This window comes from Portunus trituberculatus, chromosome 37, assembly GCF_017591435.1.
Source record: "Portunus trituberculatus isolate SZX2019 chromosome 37, ASM1759143v1, whole genome shotgun sequence".
In the NCBI taxonomy this organism is placed as follows: domain Eukaryota; kingdom Metazoa; phylum Arthropoda; class Malacostraca; order Decapoda; family Portunidae; genus Portunus; species Portunus trituberculatus.
In genome coordinates, this window is record NC_059291.1 from 14,168,290 (window position 1) to 14,190,438 (window position 22,149).

The 22,149-nt window shown below is 38.5% G+C and overlaps 1 protein-coding gene across 5 annotated transcripts in view; it reads right to left on the reverse strand.

The window, feature by feature from the left end:
• The window catches only part of LOC123514251 (CUE domain-containing protein 1-like), an 81,733-nt gene that overhangs the window by 26,719 nt on the left and 32,865 nt on the right, over positions 1-22,149 (reverse strand). For 3 of the 5 annotated variants that reach the window (XM_045271998.1, XM_045272000.1, XM_045271999.1), the window contains exons 2-4: positions 21,869-22,149; positions 20,877-21,072; positions 1,390-1,503 (exon numbers count right to left, since the gene is read on the reverse strand). The exon at positions 21,869-22,149 is cut by the window's right edge and continues 379 nt beyond it. In XM_045271998.1, the coding sequence (XP_045127933.1) occupies positions 1,390-1,503; positions 20,877-21,072; positions 21,869-22,147 (589 nt within the window). In that variant the 5' untranslated portion in view covers positions 22,148-22,149. The remainder of the gene's footprint in view (positions 1-1,389; positions 1,504-20,876; positions 21,073-21,868) is intronic. The other 2 variants (XM_045271997.1, XM_045271996.1) reach the window with 1 other exon arrangement.

The following is a 22,149-nucleotide window of genomic DNA, read 5'->3' on the forward strand; positions in this document are numbered from 1 at the left end:
TATGTCATCCCTTTAAATTTTGGAACCATTCTCTGTTCCAGGGTTGGTAGATCCATAGCTTTTAGTCTCTCCTCATATGTCATCCCTTTAAATTTTGGAACCATTCTTGTAGCCATTTTTTGTAATCTCTCCAATTTCCTTATGTGTTTCCACACAAATCCTGCATATTCCAATCTAGGTTTTATTTTAGTACTTATCAATTTCTTCATCATTTCTTTGTCCATATAGTGAAATGCTAATCCAATATTCCTTAGCAAATTATATGTCTCTCTGAAAATTTTATCAATATGGCCTATCGGTTGATTGTGTGTGTGTGTGTATTTACCTAGTTGTAGTTTTACAGGGCCTGGGCTTTATGCTCAAGTGGCCCCGTCTCCATATCTACACTTATCCAATCTTACTTTAAAAGTATGCACACTCGTTGCAGACACTACTTCTTCATTCAAACTGTTCCACGCCTCAATACTGTACATCTTTGCGGGAGACTATATTTTTTAATATCTCTCAGACATCTTCCCTTCCTCAGCTTTTTACTAAGCGATCTTGTGCTTCGAATGTCCTATTCTTCTCTCAGGAATATGACATGAGAAAGAGGCTGAAGACAGTCATTTGGAGGAGAGGATTTGATAAGATGAAAAAACTTTTAATTCTACCCTATCTAATAAAACTGAATGGAACCCCCTTTCCCCAACATATGCGAAGCGTACTCCATACATGGGCAGATAAGGCCATCATACAGAGTTAGCTGTTGGGGAATTAGAAAAACTGGCAGAGACGCCTCACTTCATAGAACCTGTTTTAGCAAGAGATAACATGTGAAGTTCCCAGTAAAGGACAGACTGAGGTTATTTAGTGTAGAAAAGAGGGACAGTTGAGTGTCACTGAAGAACAGGGGATAATTGTCTGGAAGATTGTGTCGAGTTGATAGAAGGAGGAATTGAGTTTTGAGGCATTGAATATTACTAAATTTTCTCTGCCTCAATCAGAAATCAAAAAGAGATCAGAAGTTGGACATTCTGTGGCATCCTTGCAGGATCTGTTAACTTCCTGAAGGCTTGGTCATCTCTGAAAAGACATGGAAAAGTGTAGGGTGGTATCATCAGTATAGGAATGGATAGGGCAAGAAACTTGATTTAGATCATTGATGAGTAATAGGAAGAGAGTCGCCCTTTTTAGGAACAAGCTGAATGTAGGCAATTTCCAGCAAGAAGGAAAGGTAAAAGTTGATAGACAGACTTGAGGCAAAACACCACAGGCACCTCTGCTTTGGGGGATCCTACCGTTTACAAAGCAAAGCAATGAACACTGCTTAAAGAATACTGTAGAGTACTGCAAGAGCCTATGAGAGTGTCTAGTTCCTGACTGAAGCAAGTAGATGTTTTGTCTAACCTTTACCCATAGTAGCAATTCTCTCTCTGAGTGTTGCATCATCTAGCTGAGCCAACTGGCCTTTGCCTTTGGCTCCTTCAGTTTCATCATCATCCCCTGCTTCTGATTCATAATCTGAAAAGGAAAACAAGACAGTCAGTTTACTGTATTAAAAAATAATAGATAAGAAAGTGTAAAATTTCTATGTAACAAGATATTCAAGCAGAATTCACATCTCTTTTGGTCACAATCTCCCAATTCATTTAAAATAACAAGTTTTACTCATCACACCTACCATAATCATACAAAAATTGTCTCATGTTCCTGTCATTCTTTCCACACAGGCAGACCATCTCAGGGTGCTGCAATTCACTACAGAATCAATGTCCTTTCATTTCTTTATTTCAATATATACAAAAATATACATTCTGATATAAATTCTCACTAACTCGAACACACACACACACACACACACACACACACACACACACACACACGGCCTGGTAGCTCAGTGGTTAGAGCGCTGGCTTCATAAGCCAGAGGACCGGGGTTCGATTCCCCGGCCGGGTGGAGATATTTGGGTGTGTCTCCTTTCACGTGAAGCCCCTGTTCACCTAGCAGTGAGTAGGTACGGGATGTAAATCGAGGAGTTGTGACCTTGTTGTCCCGGTGTGTGGTGTGTGCCTGGTCTCAGGCCTATCCGAAGATCGGAAATAATGAGCTCTGAGCTCGTTCCGTAGGGTAACGTCTGGCTGTCTCGTCAGAGACTGCAGCAGATCAAACAAACAGTGAATTACACACACTAAAATCAGCAGCAGCAACAGAAGAAATACTATATAGAACAACAAAACTTAGAAAAACAGAAGGTTGCAAAGATATATATATATAAAGAAAAATAGAAATGAGGAGGAAAGGAAGAGACACAACGAACTGGTGGCAGAAGCAAGGGAAAAATATAATGAAAGGTCAGAGGAGGAGAAGAAGGCATTTTTTTGGAGAACTATAGGAGACAGGATAAGGAATTGGTCTATAAAAGAGAAGGAAGAGAAAAAAATGGAGCAAGTTTAACTAAAAAGGATAAGAACAAGAGACTAAAAATGATGTATACGAACATAGATGGGCTTTTATCAAGTAAATTAGAATTAAGAGATTACATAAAGAAAGAAGAACCGGATATTGTATGCTTGGTTGAAACAAAGCTAAATGAGGCAATGAAAATAGATATGGATAATAGGTATAATATATGGAGGAGAGACAGAGTGGGTAAAGGAGGAGGAGGAGGAGTCATGATGATGTTAAGGAAAGAGATGGTAGTAAACCAAGTGGAGTGTGGCGAAGGAAAAGCAGAAGTACTGTACATTAAGATACATATTAATAAAAAAGAGTTAACAATCATTGGAACATATGTGCCACCAAAAACAAATTCATGGACCAATCAAGAATATAAAGACATGACAGATGACACAATAAGGAGTCTAACGAGAATCATTAAAGAAAGAAAAAAAGTGATATTAGTGGGAGATTTCAACTGTAAGGAGGTGGACTGGGAAAATTATGAAAGTGGTATGGGGGAAGAAGCCTGGGGAAATAGATTCCTGAATCTAATGATAGATAATATGATGGACCAAAGAGTATAGGAAAACACAAGATTCAGAGGAAACGATGAGCCGGCGAGATTGGACCTGGTTTTTACAAGGGGTATACAAATGAACGATGAGATAAGATATAAGTGCCCATTGGGAAAGAGTGACCATGTAATATTAGTAATGGATATAGATGGAAAGGAAAATAGAGACGAATCATGCAAAGGAGACCAATTAAACTACAGCAAGGCTGATATTGAGAACCTCGAGCTGTTTTAAAAATGTTAACTGGGAGGAGATGGAAAACTCAGAGGATGCAAGAGAAATATAACTTAGTTTTGGAAATATACAAAACAGGAGTCAGGGAATATATCTTGAAATATAGACCTAAAGAAGAAGGAAAGAAAGATTGGTTTAATGCAAGGTGTGCTAGGGCAAAGGAGAAAAGAGATGGAGCATGGAAAAGGTAGAGGAGAAATTGAAATCCAGAAAATAAGGAAAACTTCAAAGCAGCAAGAAATGAATATGCTAAGGTGAGGAAGGAAGAGGAAAGGAACTATGAAAAGGACATTGTCGAAAAATGTAAGGAGCAACCAAAATTGTTCTACAGATTCATAAATGGAAAAATAAGGCAAAAAGAAACAATAGAAAGGTTAAAAGGAGAGAATGGGATGGTGGAAGACTCAAAAGTATGGCAGAACTGTTAAATAGTAAATTTCAGGAGGCCTTTACTAAGGAATCCAAATTCGAAAGACCACAGGGTAATAGAGAGACCATCTATATGAAAGAGATTAAAGTAACCAAGCTTAAAATAAAAATGTTGATGATGGAATTAGATGAAGAGAAGGCAATGGGACCGGATGAAGTCTCAGGCAGAATATTAAAAGAATGTAGGGAAGAACTAGCAAGTCCTATATACAACATCATAAAATGTTCAATAGAAAATGGAACAGTATCAGTAGAATGGAAAAGAGCTGAGGTGGTTCCCATAGTTAAGAAAGGAAGGGAGGAAGAACCTTTAAATTACAGACCAGTATCACTAACTAGTGTAATATGCAAGATGTGTGAAAGAGTAATAAAGAAACAATGGATCGAGTTTCTTGAGGACAACAAATTATTATCAAATAGCCAATTTGGTTTTAGAAAAGGTCGGTCGTGTGTAACAAATTTACTGAGTTTCTACTCTAGAATAGTTGATAGAGACAAGAGAAAGAGTGATGGATTGACTGTATTTATTTGGATTTAAAAAAGGCGTTTGATAAAGTGCCACATAAAAAATTACTGTGGAAGTTAGAGGAGAAGGGTGGCTTAAAAGGAAGCACATTGAGATGGATGAAAAATTATTTGAGGGGGAGAGAAATAAGGACGGTAGTTAAAGATATGAACTCCAAGTGGAGAGCAGTAGAAAGTGGAGTGCCACAGGGGGTCAGTATTTGCTCCAATACTTTTTCTCATATATATAAATGACATACGATGGAGTGAACAGCTACATAAATCTGTTTGCGGACGATGCGAAACTGTGCAGAGTTATAAAACAAAAAGAGGATTGTGAGATTCTGCAGGAAGACCTAAATAAGATCTGGAAATGGAGTAAAAAGTGGGAGATGGAATTCAATGTGGACAAAAGCCATGTCATGGAAATCAGAAACAGTAAAAGACGACCAGTGGGAATCTATAAGATGGGAGATGGAGTAGAACTAGAGAAAGTAAAAAAGGAAAAGGACTTGGGAGTGATGATGGAAGAAAACAATCAACCAGTAAGCCATATTGATAAAATTTTCAGAGAGACATATAATTTGCTAAGGAATATTGGAATAGGATTTCACTACATGGACAAAGAAATTATGTAGAAATTGATAAGTACTATAATAAGACCCAGATTGGAATATGCAGGAGTTGTGTGGACCCCCATAAAAAGAAACACATAAGGAAGTTGGAGAGACTACAAAAAACAGGCTACAAGAATAGTTCCAGAATTTGAAGGGATGACATATGAGGAGAGACTAAAGGCTATGGATCTACCAACCCTGGAACAGAGAAGGGAGAGAGGGGATCTGATACAAGTTTATAAATTGATTAATGGAATGGATCAAGTAGATAATGAGAAACTGATCCTGAGAGAAGAATACGACATTCAAAGCACAAGATCGCATTGTAAAAACTGAAGAAGGGAAGATGTCTGAGAGATGTTAAAAAATACAGTTTCCTGCAAAGATATGTTGAGACTTGGAATAGTTTGAGTGAGGAAGTGGTGTCAGCAAAGAGTGTGCATAGCTTTAAAAAAAATTGGATAAGTGTAGATATGGAGACGGGGCCACACGAGCGTAAAGCTCAGGCCCTGTAAAACTACAACTAGGTAAATACAACTAGGTAAACACACACACACACACACACACACACACACACACACACACACACACACACACACACACACACACACACACACACACACACACACACACACACACACACACACTTGGATATGAGACTGAGGAAGTGGTTCATAACCCAGAAAAGTACAGTAAGAAAGGACTAAAGAAACTTACGTATGAGCGGAATGTAATGTATTCCAACATAAATGGAGTGATATCGGGAGTTTTAGAACTCAACGATTACTTGAGGACAAGAACCCAGATATTGTGGGTCTTACTGAAACAAAACTGAGAGAGGAGAAGACCTGATGATGGTTGGAGAAGGAAATATAATGTTTGGAAAAGAAATAGAGTAGGTAAGATGGGAGGAGGAGTGATGTTGCTGGTTAAAAAGATATAAAGGTGGATCAAGTGAAAGAAGGTATGGGAAAGGCAGAAGTGCTAAAGATCAGAGCAGAAACTAATGAAGGAAAAAGAGGCACTACATAGTGGTGTACGTACCACCTAAGACAAATGCATGGTCAGTACAGGAATATGAAGAAATGATAAGTGATACAGGAACATGTCTGGAAGAAATGTTGGGTGGCTGTGAACGAACTATAATGATGGGAGATTTTAATTGTAAAGAGGTGTGTTGGGAGGACTGGTCAATGGAAGGATCAGAGACAACATGGGAAATACACTATTGACACTGGCAATGGAAAATGTGTTAACTCAGTGGGTCAAAGAAGATACTAGGTTTGGAGGAGAGGAGCATCGTCAAGACTGGACTTGGTCTTTAGTACAGAGCCAATGGTCATTGAGGAGATGAGGGTGGAGTGCCCTTTAGCAAAGAGTGATCATGCAGTTTTGGAGTTCAAGGTGATAGATGAAGAGAAATCTAGAAGAAATGAAGAATATAAAGTGGGAAGATGGAATTATGCCAAGACAGATTTTGGAAACCTAAAGAAATTCTTTCAAGAGACAAATTGGATGAAATTCAAGAGTGCTAAGGAGCAAATGAAAAGTGGAAGGAATTTATAAAAATATACAAAGAAGGTGAGAAAAATTTGTACCAATAAGACAACATAGAGAAGTTGGAAAGCAGGACTGGTTTAACGATAGATGTGAAAAGGCTAGAACAAGAAAAGAGGATGCATGGAAGAGGTGGAGAAGGAAAAGATGGATTAAGCAGTGGGAAAGTTACAAAAGAGCAAGAAATGAATATGTGTTGATTAGAAGAGAAGAAAGAAAGAAACAAGAAAAGGATATAATTGATAAATGTAAAGACCAACCAAGGCTTTTTTACAGACATGTGAACAACATCAAAAATAGAGAAAGTATTGAAAGTTTAGAAGTAAATGGAGTATGCAGTGAAGATCCCAGGAAATGGCAGAGGCTATGAATGGATGCTTTCGGAAGGTATTCACAAAGGAGACTGCTTTTGACAAACCACTGGTAATGGAACAGAAAGGGATTATGAAGGAGTTTCAAGTAACTGTGGAGGAGATCAAGAATATGATGGGGAGTTTAGAAGTGAGAAAAGCTGTGGGACCTGATGGGGTATCAGGATGGATTTTAAGAGAATGCAGGGAGCAACTGGCAGAAAAAGTTTGTGAAGTAATTGATGCCTCATTAAGGGAAGGTGTAGTGCCCCAAGACTGGAAAAGAGCTAACATTGTCCCAATCTATAAATCAGGTAACAAGAGAGACCCATTGAACTATAGACCAGTGTCACTTACAAGTGTGGTAGCTAAGATGTGTGAGAGGGTGGTGAAGAATAGATGGACAGACTTCTTGGAGAAAAATGACATACTTTGTGAGTGTCAATTTGGTTTTAGAAAAGGGCGTTCATGCACGACAAACCTGATATGTTACTATTCGAGGGTGATAGATGTAATACAGGAAAGAGATGGTTGGGCTGATGGAATATATCTGGATTTAAAAAAGGCCTTTGATAAGGTACCACACCGGAGACTGATCTGGAAACTTGAAATGGTAGGAGGAGTGCATGGCAGTTTACTAAAATGGATGGAAGACTTTTGGTAGGAAGAGAAATGAGAACAATAATTAAGGACAGACCATCAGAATGGGGCTTGGTGGAGAGTGGAGTTCCACAGGGATCAGTGTTGGCACCAGTAATGTTCGCAGTCTACATAAATGACATGGTGGATGGGGTGTCCAGTTATGTGAGCCTATTTGCAGACGATGCAAAATTGTTAAGAAAAGTGAGATGTGACAAAGATTGCGAACTACTCCAGGAAGACTTGGACAGAATATGGAAATGGAGCTGTACATGGCAAATGGAGTTCAACACGACAAAATGCAAGAAAATAGAGTTTGGCAAGAGTGAAAGAAGAATCAGGAGTATGTACAAGATAGGAAATGAAGACATAAAACCAGTCATGAAGAAAAAGACCTTGGGGTGACAATTACCAATGACCTATCGCCAGAGAGACATATAAACAAAATAATTGGAGAAGTATTGAACTTATTGAGGAACATAAGAGTGGCGTTCGTATATTTAGATGAAGAAATGATGAAGAAAATAATTACTGCAATGATAAGACCGAGGCTTGAATATGCAACAATACAGTGGGCTCGAACTTAAAGAAACACATAAGGAAACTAGAGAAAGTACAGAGGGCTGCAACAAAAATGGTGCCTGACTTAAGAGATTTGACTTATGAAGACAGACTGAAAAGAATGCAACTTCCGACCCTGGAAAACAGAAGAGAAGGGAGACCTGATAGCAATATACAGAGTGATGATTGGCATGGAAAAATGGATAGGGAAGATCTGTGTATGTGGAATGAAAGAATGTCGAGAGGGCATGGGAAAAACTAAAATGGCCACTTATAGGAGAGATGTGAAAAATATAGCTTCCCTCATAGAAGGGTGGAAGCATGGAATAGTTTAGACGTGGAAGTGGTCAACGCAAGGAATATTCATGATTTTAAGAAAAAGCTGGACATTAATAGATATGGAGACGGGACAACACGAGCATAGCTCTTTTCCCGTATGTTACAATTAGGTAAATACAATTAGGTAAATACACACACGAACACAGACGGGGTTTTATCAAGTAAATTAGAATTAAGAGATTACATAAAGAAAGAAGAACCGGATATTGTATGCCTGGCTGAAACCAAACTAAATGAGGCAATCAAAATGGACTTGGGTAATAGGTATAATGTATGGAGGAGAGACAGAGGGGGTAAAGGAGGAGTCATGATAATGTCAAGGAAGATAATGATAAACCAAGTGGAATGTGAGGAAAGAAAAGCAGAAGTACTGTATGTTAAGATGCATATTAATAAAAAAGACCTAACAAATTCATGGACCAATCAAGAATATACAGACATGATACATGACACAATAAGAAGTCTAATGAGAATCATTAAAGAAAGGAGAAAAGTGTTATCAGTAGGAGACTTCAACTGTAAAGAAGTGGACTGGGAAAATTATGAAAGTGGTATGGGGGAAGTAGCCTGGGGAGAAAGATTCCTGAACCTAATAATAGATAATATGATGGATCAAAGAGTAAAGGAAAACACAAGATTCAGAGGAAATGATGAGCTGGCAAGATTAGAACTGGTTTTTACAAGGGATATACAAATGAATGATGATATAAGATATAAGTGCCCATTGGGAAAGAGTGATCATGTAATAGTAGAAATGGATATAGAAGAGGGAAAAAAAGATAGAGATGAATCATACAAAGGAGACTGACTAAATTATAGAAAGGTTGATACTGAGAATCTCAAGAACTATTTCAAATATGCTAACTGGGAGGAAATGGAAAACTCTGAAGGGGTGCAAGAGAAATATAACTTATTTTTGGAAATATACAAAACAGGAGTCATAGAATATGTCCCACAATATAGATCTAAGGTAGAAGGAAAGAAAGATTGATTTAACGTAAAGTGTGCTAGGGCAAAGAAGAAAAGGGATGGAGTATGGAAAAGGTGGAGGAAAAATAGAAATGCAGTAAATAAGGTAAACTTAAAGATAGCAAGAAATGAATATGTTAAAGTGAGGTAGGAAGAGGAGAGGATCTATGAAAAGGACATTGTCGAAAAATGCAAGGAGCAACCGAAATTGTTTTACAGATTCATAAACAGAAAAATAAGAGAAAAAGAAACAATAGAAAGGTTAAAAGGAGAAAATGGGATGGTGGAAGAGCCATAAAGTATGGCAGAACTGTTAAATAATAAGTTCCAGGAGGTCTTTACTAAGGAATCCATATTTGAGAGACCACAGGGTAATAGAGAGACCATCTATATGAAAGAGATTAAAGTAACCAAGCTTGAAATAAAATAATTAATGAAGGAAGTGGATGAAGAAAAGGCAATGGGACCAGATGAAGTATCAGGCAGAATACTGAAAGAATGTAGGAAAGAACTATCAAGTCCTATATACAACATCATAAAATGCTCAATAGAAAATGGAACAGTACCAGTGGAATGGAAAAGAGCTGAGGTGGTTTCCATATATAAGAGCGGAAGGAAGGAAGAACCTCTAAATTACAGACCAGTATCACTAACTCGTATAATATGTAAGATATGTGAAAAAGTAATACAGAAACAATGGATTGAGTTCCGTGAAGACAACAAATTATTATAAAATAGCCAATTTAGCTTTAGAAAAGGTCAGTCGTGTGTTTACAAATTTACTGAGTTTCTACACTAGAATAGTTGATAGGGTACAAAAGAGAGAGGGATGGGTTGATTGTATTTACTTGGATTTAAGAAAGGCATTTGATAAAGTGCCACATGCAAGGTTACTGTGGAAAATAGAGGAGAAGGGTGGTTTAAAAGGAAACACATTGAGATGGATGGAAAAATTATTTGAGGGGGAGAGAAATAAGGATGGTAGTCAAAGATATGAAGTCCAAGTGGAGAGCAGTAGAAAGCAGAGTGCCACAGGGGTCAGTATTGGCGCCAATATTTTTTCTCACTTATATAAATGACATGCTAGAAGGAATGAAGAGCTACATAAATCTGTTTGCGGACGATGCGAAACTGTGCAGAGTTATAAAGCAAAAAGAGGATTGTGAAATACTGCAAGAAGACCTAAATAAGATCTGGGAATGGAGTAAAAAGTGGGAGATGTAATTCAATGTAGACAAAAGCCATGTCATGGAAATGGGAAAGAGTGAAAGACCACCAGTGGGAATCTATAAGATGGGAGATGGAGTAGAACTGGAGAAAGTAAAAAAGGAAAAGGATTTGGGAGTGACGATAGAAGAAAATAATCTACCGGCAAGCCATATTGATAGAATTTTCAGAGAGACATAATTTGCTAAGGAATATTGGAATAGCATTTCACTACATGGACAAAGAAATGATGAAGAAACTGATAAGTACTATAATTAGACCCAGATTGGAATATGCAGGAGTAGCGTGGACCCCTCACAAAAAGAAACATATAAGGAAGCTGGAGAGACTACAAAAAATGACTACAAGATTGGTCCCAGAACTTGAAGGGATGACATATGAGGAGAGACTAACGGCTATGGATCTTTCAACATTGGAGCAGAGAAGGGAGAGAGGGCATCTCATACAAGTTTATAAATTGATAAACGGAATGGACCAAGTGGACAATGAGTATCTGATCCTGAGAGAAGAATATGCCAGTCGAAGCACAAGATCACATAGTAAGAAGCTGAGGAAGGGAAGATGTGTAAGAGATACATATTAAAAAGTATAGTTTCCCACAAAGATGTGTTGCGACGTGGAACAGTTTGAATGAAGTAGTGTCTGCAACGAGTGTGCATAGTTTTAAAGTAAGATTGGATAAGTGTAGATATGGAGACGGGGCCACACGAGCATAAAGCCCAGGCCCTGTAAAACTACAACTAGGTAAATACACACACACACACACACACACACACACACACACACACACACACACACACACACACACACACACACACACATTAAAAAAAAACCCATAAGGAAGTTGGAGAGACTACAAAAAATGGCTGCAAGAATGGTTCCAGAATTTGAAGGAATGACATATGAGGAGAGACTAAAGGCTATGGATCTACCAACCCTGGAACGGAGAAGGGAGAGAGGGGATCTGATACAAGTCTATAAATTGATTAATGGAATGGACAATGAGAAACTGATCCTGAGAAAAGAATATGATATTCAAAGCACAAGATCGCATAGTAAAAAACTGAGGAAGGGAAGATGTCTGAGAGATGTTAAAAAATATAGTTTCCCACAAAGATGTGTTGAGTCTTGGAAGAGTTTGAGTGAAGAAGTGGTGTCAGCAACGAGTGTGCATAGTTTTAAAGAAAAATTGGATAAGTGTAGATATGGAGATGGGGCCACACGAACGTATAGCCCAGGCCCTATAAAACTACAACTAAGTAAATACACACACACACACACACACACACACACACACACACACACACACACACACACACACACACACACACACACACACACACACACACACACACACGAACAACAACATCAAAAATAGAGAAAGTATTGAAAGTTTAGAAGTAAATGGAGTATACAGTGAAGATCCCAGGAAATGGCAGAGGCTATGAATGGATGCTTTGGAAGGTATTCACAAAGGAGACTGCTTTTGACAAACCACTGGTAATGGAACAGAAAGGGATTATGAAGGAGTTTCAAGTAACGGTGGAGGAGATCAAGAACATGATGGGGAGTTTAGAAGTGAGAAAAGCTGTGGGACCTGATGGGGTATCAGGATGGATTTTAAGAGAATGCAGGGAGCAATTGGCAGAAAAAGTTTGTGAAGTAATTGATGCCTCATTAAGGGAAGGCGTAGTGCCCCAAGACTGGAAAAGAGCTAACATTGTCCCAATCTATAAATCAGGTAACAAGAGAGACCCATTGAACTATAGACCAGTGTCACTTACAAGTGTGGTAGCTAAGATGTGTGAGAGGGTGGTGAAGACTAGATGGACAGACTTCTTGGAGAAAAATGACATACTTTGTGAGTGTCAATTTGGTTTTAGGAAAGGGCGTTCATGCACGACAAACCTGATATGTTACTATTCGAGGGTGATAGATGTAATACAGGAAAGAGATGGTTGGGCTGATGGAATATATCTGGATTTAAAAAAGGCCTTTGATAAGGTACCACACCAGAGACTGATCTGGAAACTTGAAATGGTAGGAGGAGTGCATGGCAGTTTACTAAAATGGATGGAAGACTTTTGGTAGGAAGAGAAATGAGAACAATAATTAAGGACAGACCATCAGAATGGGGATTGGTGGAGAGTGGAGTTCCACAGGGATCAGTGTTGGCACCAGTAATGTTCGCAGTCTACATAAATGACATGGTGGATGGGGTGTCCAGTTATGTGAGCCTATTTGCAGACGATGCAAAATTGTTACGAAAAGTGAGATGTGACAAAGATTGCGAACTACTCCAGGAAGACTTGGACAGAATATGGAAATGGAGCTGTACATGGCAAATGGAGTTCAACACGACAAAATGCAAGAAAATAGAGTTTGGCAAGAGTGAAAGAAGAATCAGGAGTATGTACAAGATAGGAAATGAAGACATAAAACCAGTCATGAAGAAAAAGACCTTGGGGTGACAATTACCAATGACCTATCGCCAGAGAGACATATAAACAAAATAATTGGAGAAGTATTGAACTTATTGAGGAACATAAGAGTGGCGTTCGTATATCTAGATGAAGAAATGATGAAGAAAATAATTACTGCAATGATAAGACCGAGGCTTGAATATGCAACAATACAGTGGGCTCGAACTTAAAGAAACACATAAGGAAACTAGAGAAAGTACAGAGGGCTGCAACGAAAATGGTGCCTGACTTAAGAGATTTGACTTATGAAGACAGACTGAAAAGAATGCAACTTCCAACCCTGGAAAACAGAAGAGAAAGGGGAGACCTGATAGCAATATACAGAGTGATGATTGGCATGGAAAAATGGATAGGGAAGATCTGTGTATGTGGAATGGAAGAATGTCGAGAGGGCATGGGAAAAACTAAAATGGCCACTTATAGGAGAGATGTGAAAAAATATAGCTTCCCTCATAGAAGGGTGGAAGCATGGAATAGTTTAGACGTGGAAGTGGTCAACGCAAGGAATATTCATGATTTTAAGAAAAAGCTGGACATTAATAGATATGGAGACGGGACAACACGAGCATAGCTCTTTTCCCGTATGTTACAATTAGGTAAATACAATTAGGTAAATACACACACACACACACACACACACACACACACACACACACACACACACACACACACACTGTTGTGAAGCCGTACTGACAGGTTGTGCGAAAACAGCTCCCAGAGGAAGCACTCCAGCAGGTGTTGGAACCTGACCTAGACCATATGCTCAGGGAGAAAAGAGGCCATAATGTGCTCCTGTCTTCAAAATAAACAAGATTTGGGTACTGTATAAAGCAGAATATGGAGGGAGATGCAGAACTAGGTGGTGCTGCCAGACATACGGGATCAAAACAAATACCATGTTTTGAAAACCAAAGGTTTATTGAAACACCAATTGGCCTGAAGAGAATGAGTGATGATAATCCAAACAAGGATTTTTCTGGATTTAGAGAGGAAAGAGGTAATATGATACGGCTGATAAACATGGAAAGGGAGACAAGACACATGAAGGTGATGTCAAGTATGATGGAAAAACAAGACAAATCAATAAAAGAAAACATTGAACTAAACGTGAGATTTGAGGAATGTGAGAAAGTGAGAGAAATAAATTAAGAGATGAAGGAGGAGATGCAGGAGATAAAGAAACAAAATGATATACTAGAGGCTACATGTTGTGACTATGAAGAATCCTTAAGGAGCGTATATATATATATATATATATATATATATATATATATATATATATATATATATATATATATATATATATATATATATATATATAAACAGGATGGGGCGGATAAAGTAGATAATGGAATGGGTGAAAGCAAATAAGAATTATGAAATACCTGGAAACAGAAATGGGAAGAAGAAAAAGTAAAATTTTCAGAAGTATTGAGGAAACAAATCCAAGAAAATAAAAAAGACACTGTTATATGTACAAGTAATTAAGAAGAAGGAAGATCTAGTGAGGGATACAGTGGATAAGAGGAAATGTATCTTAACTTTTGGGATGATAGAAAAAAATCCAAACAAGTTCATGAGAGAGCAAGACGAGAGAGAACTGGCCAAAACTATTATCAAACAGGTCCAGGACAGCACACAGATATTGGACTAGGAAGTGGAGGAAGTGATTAGGTTAGGAAGGTTTAGTCAAGGGGGAAAGAGACAACTGAAAGTGAGAATGAGATCGCAGGTGGTGGTGGAGAAGATTATAACAAGAAAAGGGAAACTGGCTGATAATACTGAATTTAAGGATATATGGATAAAAAAGAGATATGAACCTGGAAGAGAGAGAAAAGGAGAAAGTGCTAAGAAATGAAGCTAAGGAAAAAACGAGAAAAAGACGGAGATCGAGAAAAAAAATTTCAACTGGAGAGTTCTAGATATGAGACTGAAGAAGTGGTATCTTCAGAAGAAGGAGGAGGTCATGGAAGAGACACGGAATTAAGAGTGACTTATACTAATACAGATGGGTTGTTATCCAGAATGTTGGAGGTTAGAGATTATTTTCATGGAAGAGGCATGAAATTAAGAGTGACTTATACTAATATAGATGGGTTGTTATCCAGAATGTTGGAGGTTAGAGATTATTTGAAAGAAAAAATACCAGATGTAATGTGCATAGTAAAAACAAAATTAAAGGAGATCCATGTTAGCTTTAAAGAAGAGGGATATAATAGATGGAGAACAGACAACAAGAGAAAAAGGGGGAGGGGGAGTGCTAATAATGGTTCGTGATAATACATGTGTGGAGTAAGTGCAATATGGTGATGGCATGGTGGAAGTAATGGGAATAACAACCAAGACAGAGGAATTGAAAAAAAAGGAAAATCATAGTTATGTATGTGCCACCTAAGACAAATACATGGTATGTGGAGAGCTTAGGAACACAAAGAAATTCAAAGAGAGGTGATTAAATGCCTAGATATGATAAGAGATGGAAAAATACTATTAGTAGGAGACTTTAACTGCAAAAGAGTAAATTGGAGAGAGATGGAAGTAATGAGTAATGCTGGATTGTGGAGCAAGGAAGTGTTACAGTTGACTATGGTAAATACACTGGATCAGTGGGTAGAAAAGTCAACACAGTACAGAGGGGAAGAACAACTATCATTGCTTGATCTAGTATTCACAAAGAAGCCAGAGCCCCCTCCCAGAATACAATACCTTAGTCCAATGGGAAGAAGTGATCATGTAACATTAGTGTTGGAAATACAGGAAGAGGATAAAATAAGACACAGAGAAGACTACAAAAAAGAGAGATTAAATTATGCAAGAGCAGATTTTGAAAAGTTACAAAATTTTTTTGCTGATATTGAATGGAGGAACATTATGAACAGAAGGACAATGCAAAGGAAATATGAAATACAGTGGAGACTCAATACTCGAACATCTATATAGTCGAACTTTTCAATACTCGAAAGCAAAAGTTCAATTTAATACTTGAAAAAATACCTGATAGTCGAACACACACAAAAGGCTCCCTGGCCTCTCCCTCCCCTCCCTCCACCAGTTGTGATGCCGCAGTCATCAAAATAACATTCTTGTGCATTCTGTCTGTAGTTATTCATTTATAAACTTACATTAATAGCATAGGCTTATTAGTGGTGAAAATATCTGGTAATCAAATGGCCGCACATTTGGTCGTATACAAAGCTCTGTCTTCTCCCTTCTCACAAACATCACTGCTACGCTCTGATACCATATTACTGGTAATACCGGTAATTCGGTATACCAGATACTGGGGCACAACCCTAGTCCGGCTGCAGTCTTGAGAAAAACAACATTCATCTGCATTGTCGATAGTTTTTCATTTAGAAACTTGCGATGGCACCAAAGAGGCTTATTAGTGGTGAAAAAGAGGAATCTGGTGAGAGTGCAAGTGTTAGTGAGCCACATCCCTCCGCTAGTGGATTCACAGGAATCACACCAGGAGAAAAGTTACAAAGACGTTTCTATGGATGGTGACTCGTCATCTGACGACCTCCCACCTACTCCTCCTCCACCCTTCTTCTCTCCTCTTCTAATTTATCCATCACCAGCCTTCACTTACAATAAGTATAAATAAAAATCATAAAAAAACACATTGAAATTTTCCTAAAATTGAGGTTTTGCTAAGAGAATGAATGACCTGATTTAAAGGTATCGATAGTCGAACTCTTTGATATTAGAACAGCCATTTGGCACGAATTAAGTTCGAGTATTGAGTCTCCACTGTACGTATTCCTACAAAAATATAACGAAAGAGTGAAGAAATACATACCTATCTATAGCATAAAGAAAAGTATACATGCTTGGTACAATGCCAGATGTATATAAGCTAAAAATGAAAAAGATAAAGAAACTCAAAAAGCAGAGAATTTAAAATAACGGACAGAAGTATACTACACGGATGCCGGAAATGAATATATTAGAGTAAGGAGAGAGGAATAAAAAAACCTTTGAGAAAGATGTGGTGCAAAAAAGCTAAGATGAATCCATGTTTTTCTACAAATTAATAAATGGTAAGATAAAGAATAAGGAAACAATAGAAAAAAATACTTAAAGGAGGGAAGACATACCAAATAGCAAAGGAAAAGAGTGAAATGATGAGTGAGAGTTTCAAAACTGTGTCCACTTGAAGAAGAGGAATTTACACAAGCAATTCGGACATTGTGTTACTGAGGATAGTAGGAAATCGTAGTGCACAAAAGATATTGGAAGACTACTAGATAATTTGGATGTCAGAAAAACAATGAGGGTGGATGGTGTATCAAGCTGGGCAGTAAAAAATTGTAAAGAGCAGCTGTTAGATCCAATTTGGGAAATGGTTACAAGTTCATTAAAAGAAGGGAGAGTACCACTGAAATATTCAAAGGAGGAAAGTCAACTGAGCCATTAAATTACAGACCAGTGTCACTTACAAGTGTTGTGGGGAGGATATGTGAAATTATTGTCAAAGAAAAATGGGTTAAATATGTATCTGGAAGAAGAACATGTTATATCAAACAGACAATCTGGGTTCAGGACAGGAAGGTCATGTGTGTCGAACTTATGAAGTTTCTACTCAAGAGTAATAGAAGGACTGGAGAGCAGAGATGGATGGGTGGTCATGGTATACCTAGACAAAAAAAAAAGACTTTTAAAAAAGTTCCTCATGGTAAACTTTGGCAGTTAGAGAGCATAGGAGGACCGAGCAGAACTTTGTTAGATTGGATAAGGAAATACTTGAAGGACAAAGAGATGAGAACTGTGATAAGAGATACATACTTATCTTGGGGCAGAGTAACAAGTGGAGTGCCATAAGGGTCGGTGTTAGCCCCCATTATGTATATGTAAATGACACACAAAATGGGGTAACCAGTTATATTAATTTGTCTGCTGATGATGCAAAATTGCTAAGAGTAATCAAAACCTGAGAGGACTGTTTGCTGCTGCACGAAGATATAAACAAAATTTACGAGAGGAGTAAGAAGTGGAAGTTAGTTCAATGCCAAGAAATGTCACTTATTGGAATTAGGAAAGAGTAAGAAAAGACAGGCAGTGAACTATCTGAAGGGAGAGGAACAAATAATGAAGACTTAAGAGGAAAAAGATCTAGGAGTAGTTATACAAGAAACTCTGAGCCCCAAAAAATACATAAGTAAAATATTTGGAACATATAAAATGATGATTAATATTAAGATGGCAATTCAGTATTTGGACAAGGATATGATGAAAAAAATGATTACAAGTATGATATGTCCAAAGTTGGAATATGTAGCAATGGTGTGGTTGCCAAGCTTGAAAAAAGATATAAGAGGATTAGAACAGATCTAGAAGATATATACAAATATGGTGCCAGAATTAAAGGACCTAATATATGAAGAAAGGCTGAAAGAAATGGGACTGTCAACCTTACACGATAGAAGAGAACGAGGAGACCTAATAACAATGTATAAAATAGTAAATGGCAATGAAAAGATAGACAAGGAAGACCTGGTGCTGGTGACAGAAGTTGGAAGGACAAGAGGACATGTAAAGGAGACTAAGATGAGGCAGTGTGTGAAGGATATTGGAAAATACAGTTTTCTTCATAGAACAGTGGAAAAGTGGAATGCATTAAGTGATGAAGTTGTTACAGCACACAATGTGCATAACTTTAAAGAAAAACTGGATAAATGAAGACATGGAGACAGGACACTATGAGCCCTGCTTGAACCCTGTACAATACAACTAGGTAAAATAAACACACACACACACACACACCGCGTAGTGTAGTGGTTAGCACGCTCGACTCACAATCGAGAGGGCTGGGTTCGAATCCCGGCGCGGCGAGGCAAATGGGCAAGCCTCTTAATGTGTAGCCCCTGTTCACCTAGCAGTAAATAGGTACGGGATGTAACTTGAGGGGTTGTGGCTTCGCTTTCCCGGTGTGTGGAGTGTGTTGTGGTCTCAGTCCTACCCGAAGATCGGTCCATGAGCTCTGAGCTCGCTCCGTAATGGGGAAGACTGGCTGGGTGACCAGCAGGCGACAGTGGTGAATTACACACACACACACACACACACACACACACACACACACACACACACACACACACATTAGGATAAACAGTTATATGAATTTATTTGCTGATGATGCAAAGCTGCTAAGAGTTATCAAAACCAGAGAGGACTGTCTGCTGTTGTGGGAAGATATAAACACGATCTATGAATGGAGCAGGCAGTGGAAATTGGAGTTTAATGCCAAGAAATGTCACATAATGGAACTAAGAAAGAGTAAGAGAAGACCAGCATGGAACTATTTGATGGGAGAGGAACAAATAATGAAGACTAAAGAGGAGTGATCATACACGAAAATCTGAGCCCCAAAAAACACATAAGCAAGATATATATTTGGACTTTCATATAAAATGTTGACTAATATAAGAGTGGCATTTCAATACATGGACAAAGATATGATGCAAAAATCATCACAAGCATGATATGTCCAAGAATGGAATATGCAGCAATGGTATGATCTCTGAGCTCTAAAAAGGATATAAGAAAATTAGAAAGGATACAGAAGATTGCTACAAAGATGGTGCTGGAATTAAAGGACCTAATATATGAAGAAAGGCTGAAGGAAATGGAACTGCCATCCTTACAAGATAGAAGACAACATGGAGACCTAATAACAATGTACAAGATAGTCAATGGCATTGAAAAGATAGACAAGGAAGACCTGGTGCTATTGACAGAAGATGGAAGGACAAGAGGACATGAAAAGATCAGGATGAGGCAGTGGATGAAGAATATTGGAAAATACAGTTTTCCACACAGAAGGTGGAAAAATGGAATGCATTGAATAATGAAGTTGTTACAGCACATAATGTGCATAACTTTAAGAAAAAATTAGATAAGTGGAGATATGGAGACAGGACACTATGAGCCCAGTTCGAACCCTGTACAATACAACTAGGTACAACTAGGTAAATACACACACACACACACACTGTGCAGTGTGGTGTGGTTGCAGTCCTACTTAAAGATGAGCTCTGAGCTCACTCTATAATAGGGAAGGCTGGGTGGGTGACCAGCAGGTGACCGTGAATACACACAGTCATACGTTTCCACACACTATCCAATATCAGAACTGCATATCTTTCCTACTCCCATTTCCAGCTTGCATGGAAGCCTCTCTTCACAAGCTCACATGCTTCCTTCATCTATCTGTCATCATGTTAACTTTACTTCTCTTTTGTACACAGATGCATCCTCATCACTCAGATGTTTCACCAAAAACTAAAACATCCACTCTCACACAACTTCCAACAAGTTATCTTTTTCCTTTTATCTCTCCATCAATAAGCAAAGAACACAACCTTAGTAGGTTCCTCAATTCTTCTGTCACAGTGTCACAGCTGGTCCTTCCCCCCCACACCCGTGAGAGAAACCTCTGACTCATGTTAGGCCAAGCAGTGTTAACCAGACAACTGTGACTTAAATCATCCACTTGAGATGCCTAAACCTAATACCAAGTGTTTCCTCCATCACATCCTCTCCATGTAATTAAAATTACACACACACACACACACACACACACACACACACACACACACACACACACACACACACACACACACACTTATTATACCTAAAAAAAAAAAATAAGTAAAAGTACACGAATAAATAAATAATATTGAAAGAATAAATATCATCTAACAATAGTCTAGATAATGAATGAATACAAATGTTTCAAATTTTTTCAAAGTTCAAAACATCATATATGTTTTATGAAACTTTTAAATTCAAAATAAATAAAGAAATAAAAGAAAATTAACAAACATACAAATAAATAGTCTAGCCCAATAAAAATATCACATCCTAAATGTTGTGAAAAAAAAAAATAAATAAATAAATGAATAAATAAACAAATGAAATCAAACAAACAAACAAATATGAAAGAAGTAAGAGCAGCAGCAGAACACTAACCCTCCTGCAAGGCTGTCATAAATTCCCTGTTGGTCCGCAGCTCGTCCATAAACTCGTCATTCTGCAGGAACAGGGCGATGCGTTCGTCCTTGAGGTACTGGGCCAACTCTGCGTCGCTCTCCCCCACTGCCTCGCGGGCCAGGGCATTCTCGTTCAGGCGTTGACTGAGCCGCTGCGGCGACAACACGCCCACACCCTGCCAGGAGGAAAGGAATGTGTGGTTATTTATTGTTGATATGTGCGCTACAATGCAGAGAGAGAGAGAGAGAGAGAGAGAGAGAGAGAGAGAGAGAGAGAGATCGTCCGCGACATGATCTAATCTGTTGCGTGAAAAGACAAGGAGGGAGAAGCATACTCAAAATTACATGTTAGTGTTTCTTTGAGTTATGAAAGACTGAAGGGATAAAAACTATTAAAACGTGTCAAGATGTAGCAAGACGTTTCACGTGTATGCCTGCATTGATAGAGTTGAACATGGTCTTTAATGCCTGCGCTGTTTCCTCCTCAAGTTTCCAGTCCACTGTGGAGTCACCGGTGAGTGTATGTGATCATAAGAGTGATATGCAACAACGGACTTGTATTCACAAACGCTTGGAACTTTCATAAGACTGTATTCTAATGTCACAGGCGATTTTTCGGGTTATCATCCAAGGGTATTTTCCTCACTGGCAATATTACACCAACTTCCACCGTGCTTCATGTTCTCTCCCAAAATCAAGAAAATCAGGTCCTATCCGCTGACAATCTTTCAAAGCACGCAATTAATCGCTTTTAGAAAGGACTGACGACTGGAACTGAGGGAGAAGATTAACATAGTGACAATGAGTGAAGCTCTATAATAATTATTTTGACTAATATACGTAGGGATTATTATTTCACTTATCTCTTATACATATTCTGCCTACCTCTCTAATACAAATGTAAACTGGTGTTCTCAATTTTCTATCCCTGTTTCTCGACACTAAACATCAAACACTGCTCCAGTAAGTCACCTGCTCCGTGTCTGAGAACTCGCGGGGCGCGTCCTCGTCCTCCGTCCTATACGTGGTAGGCATGTAGGGGTGCTGGGGCTGGTAGATGAGGTGGTTGTAGTTGCTGTAGATAGTACAGTCACGCTCATAAGGGTTGCAGTTCCTCGTGACTTTGAGTTCCTGATGCAGCCATCGCTTCCGAGCCCGCCGCGCACGAAACTTGTCCAAGCGGTACTGGAACCTGGCTTCAGTTTGCGCTAGGGTGGAGCGCAGCCACGCCCACACTGCCTCAAAGCACATGG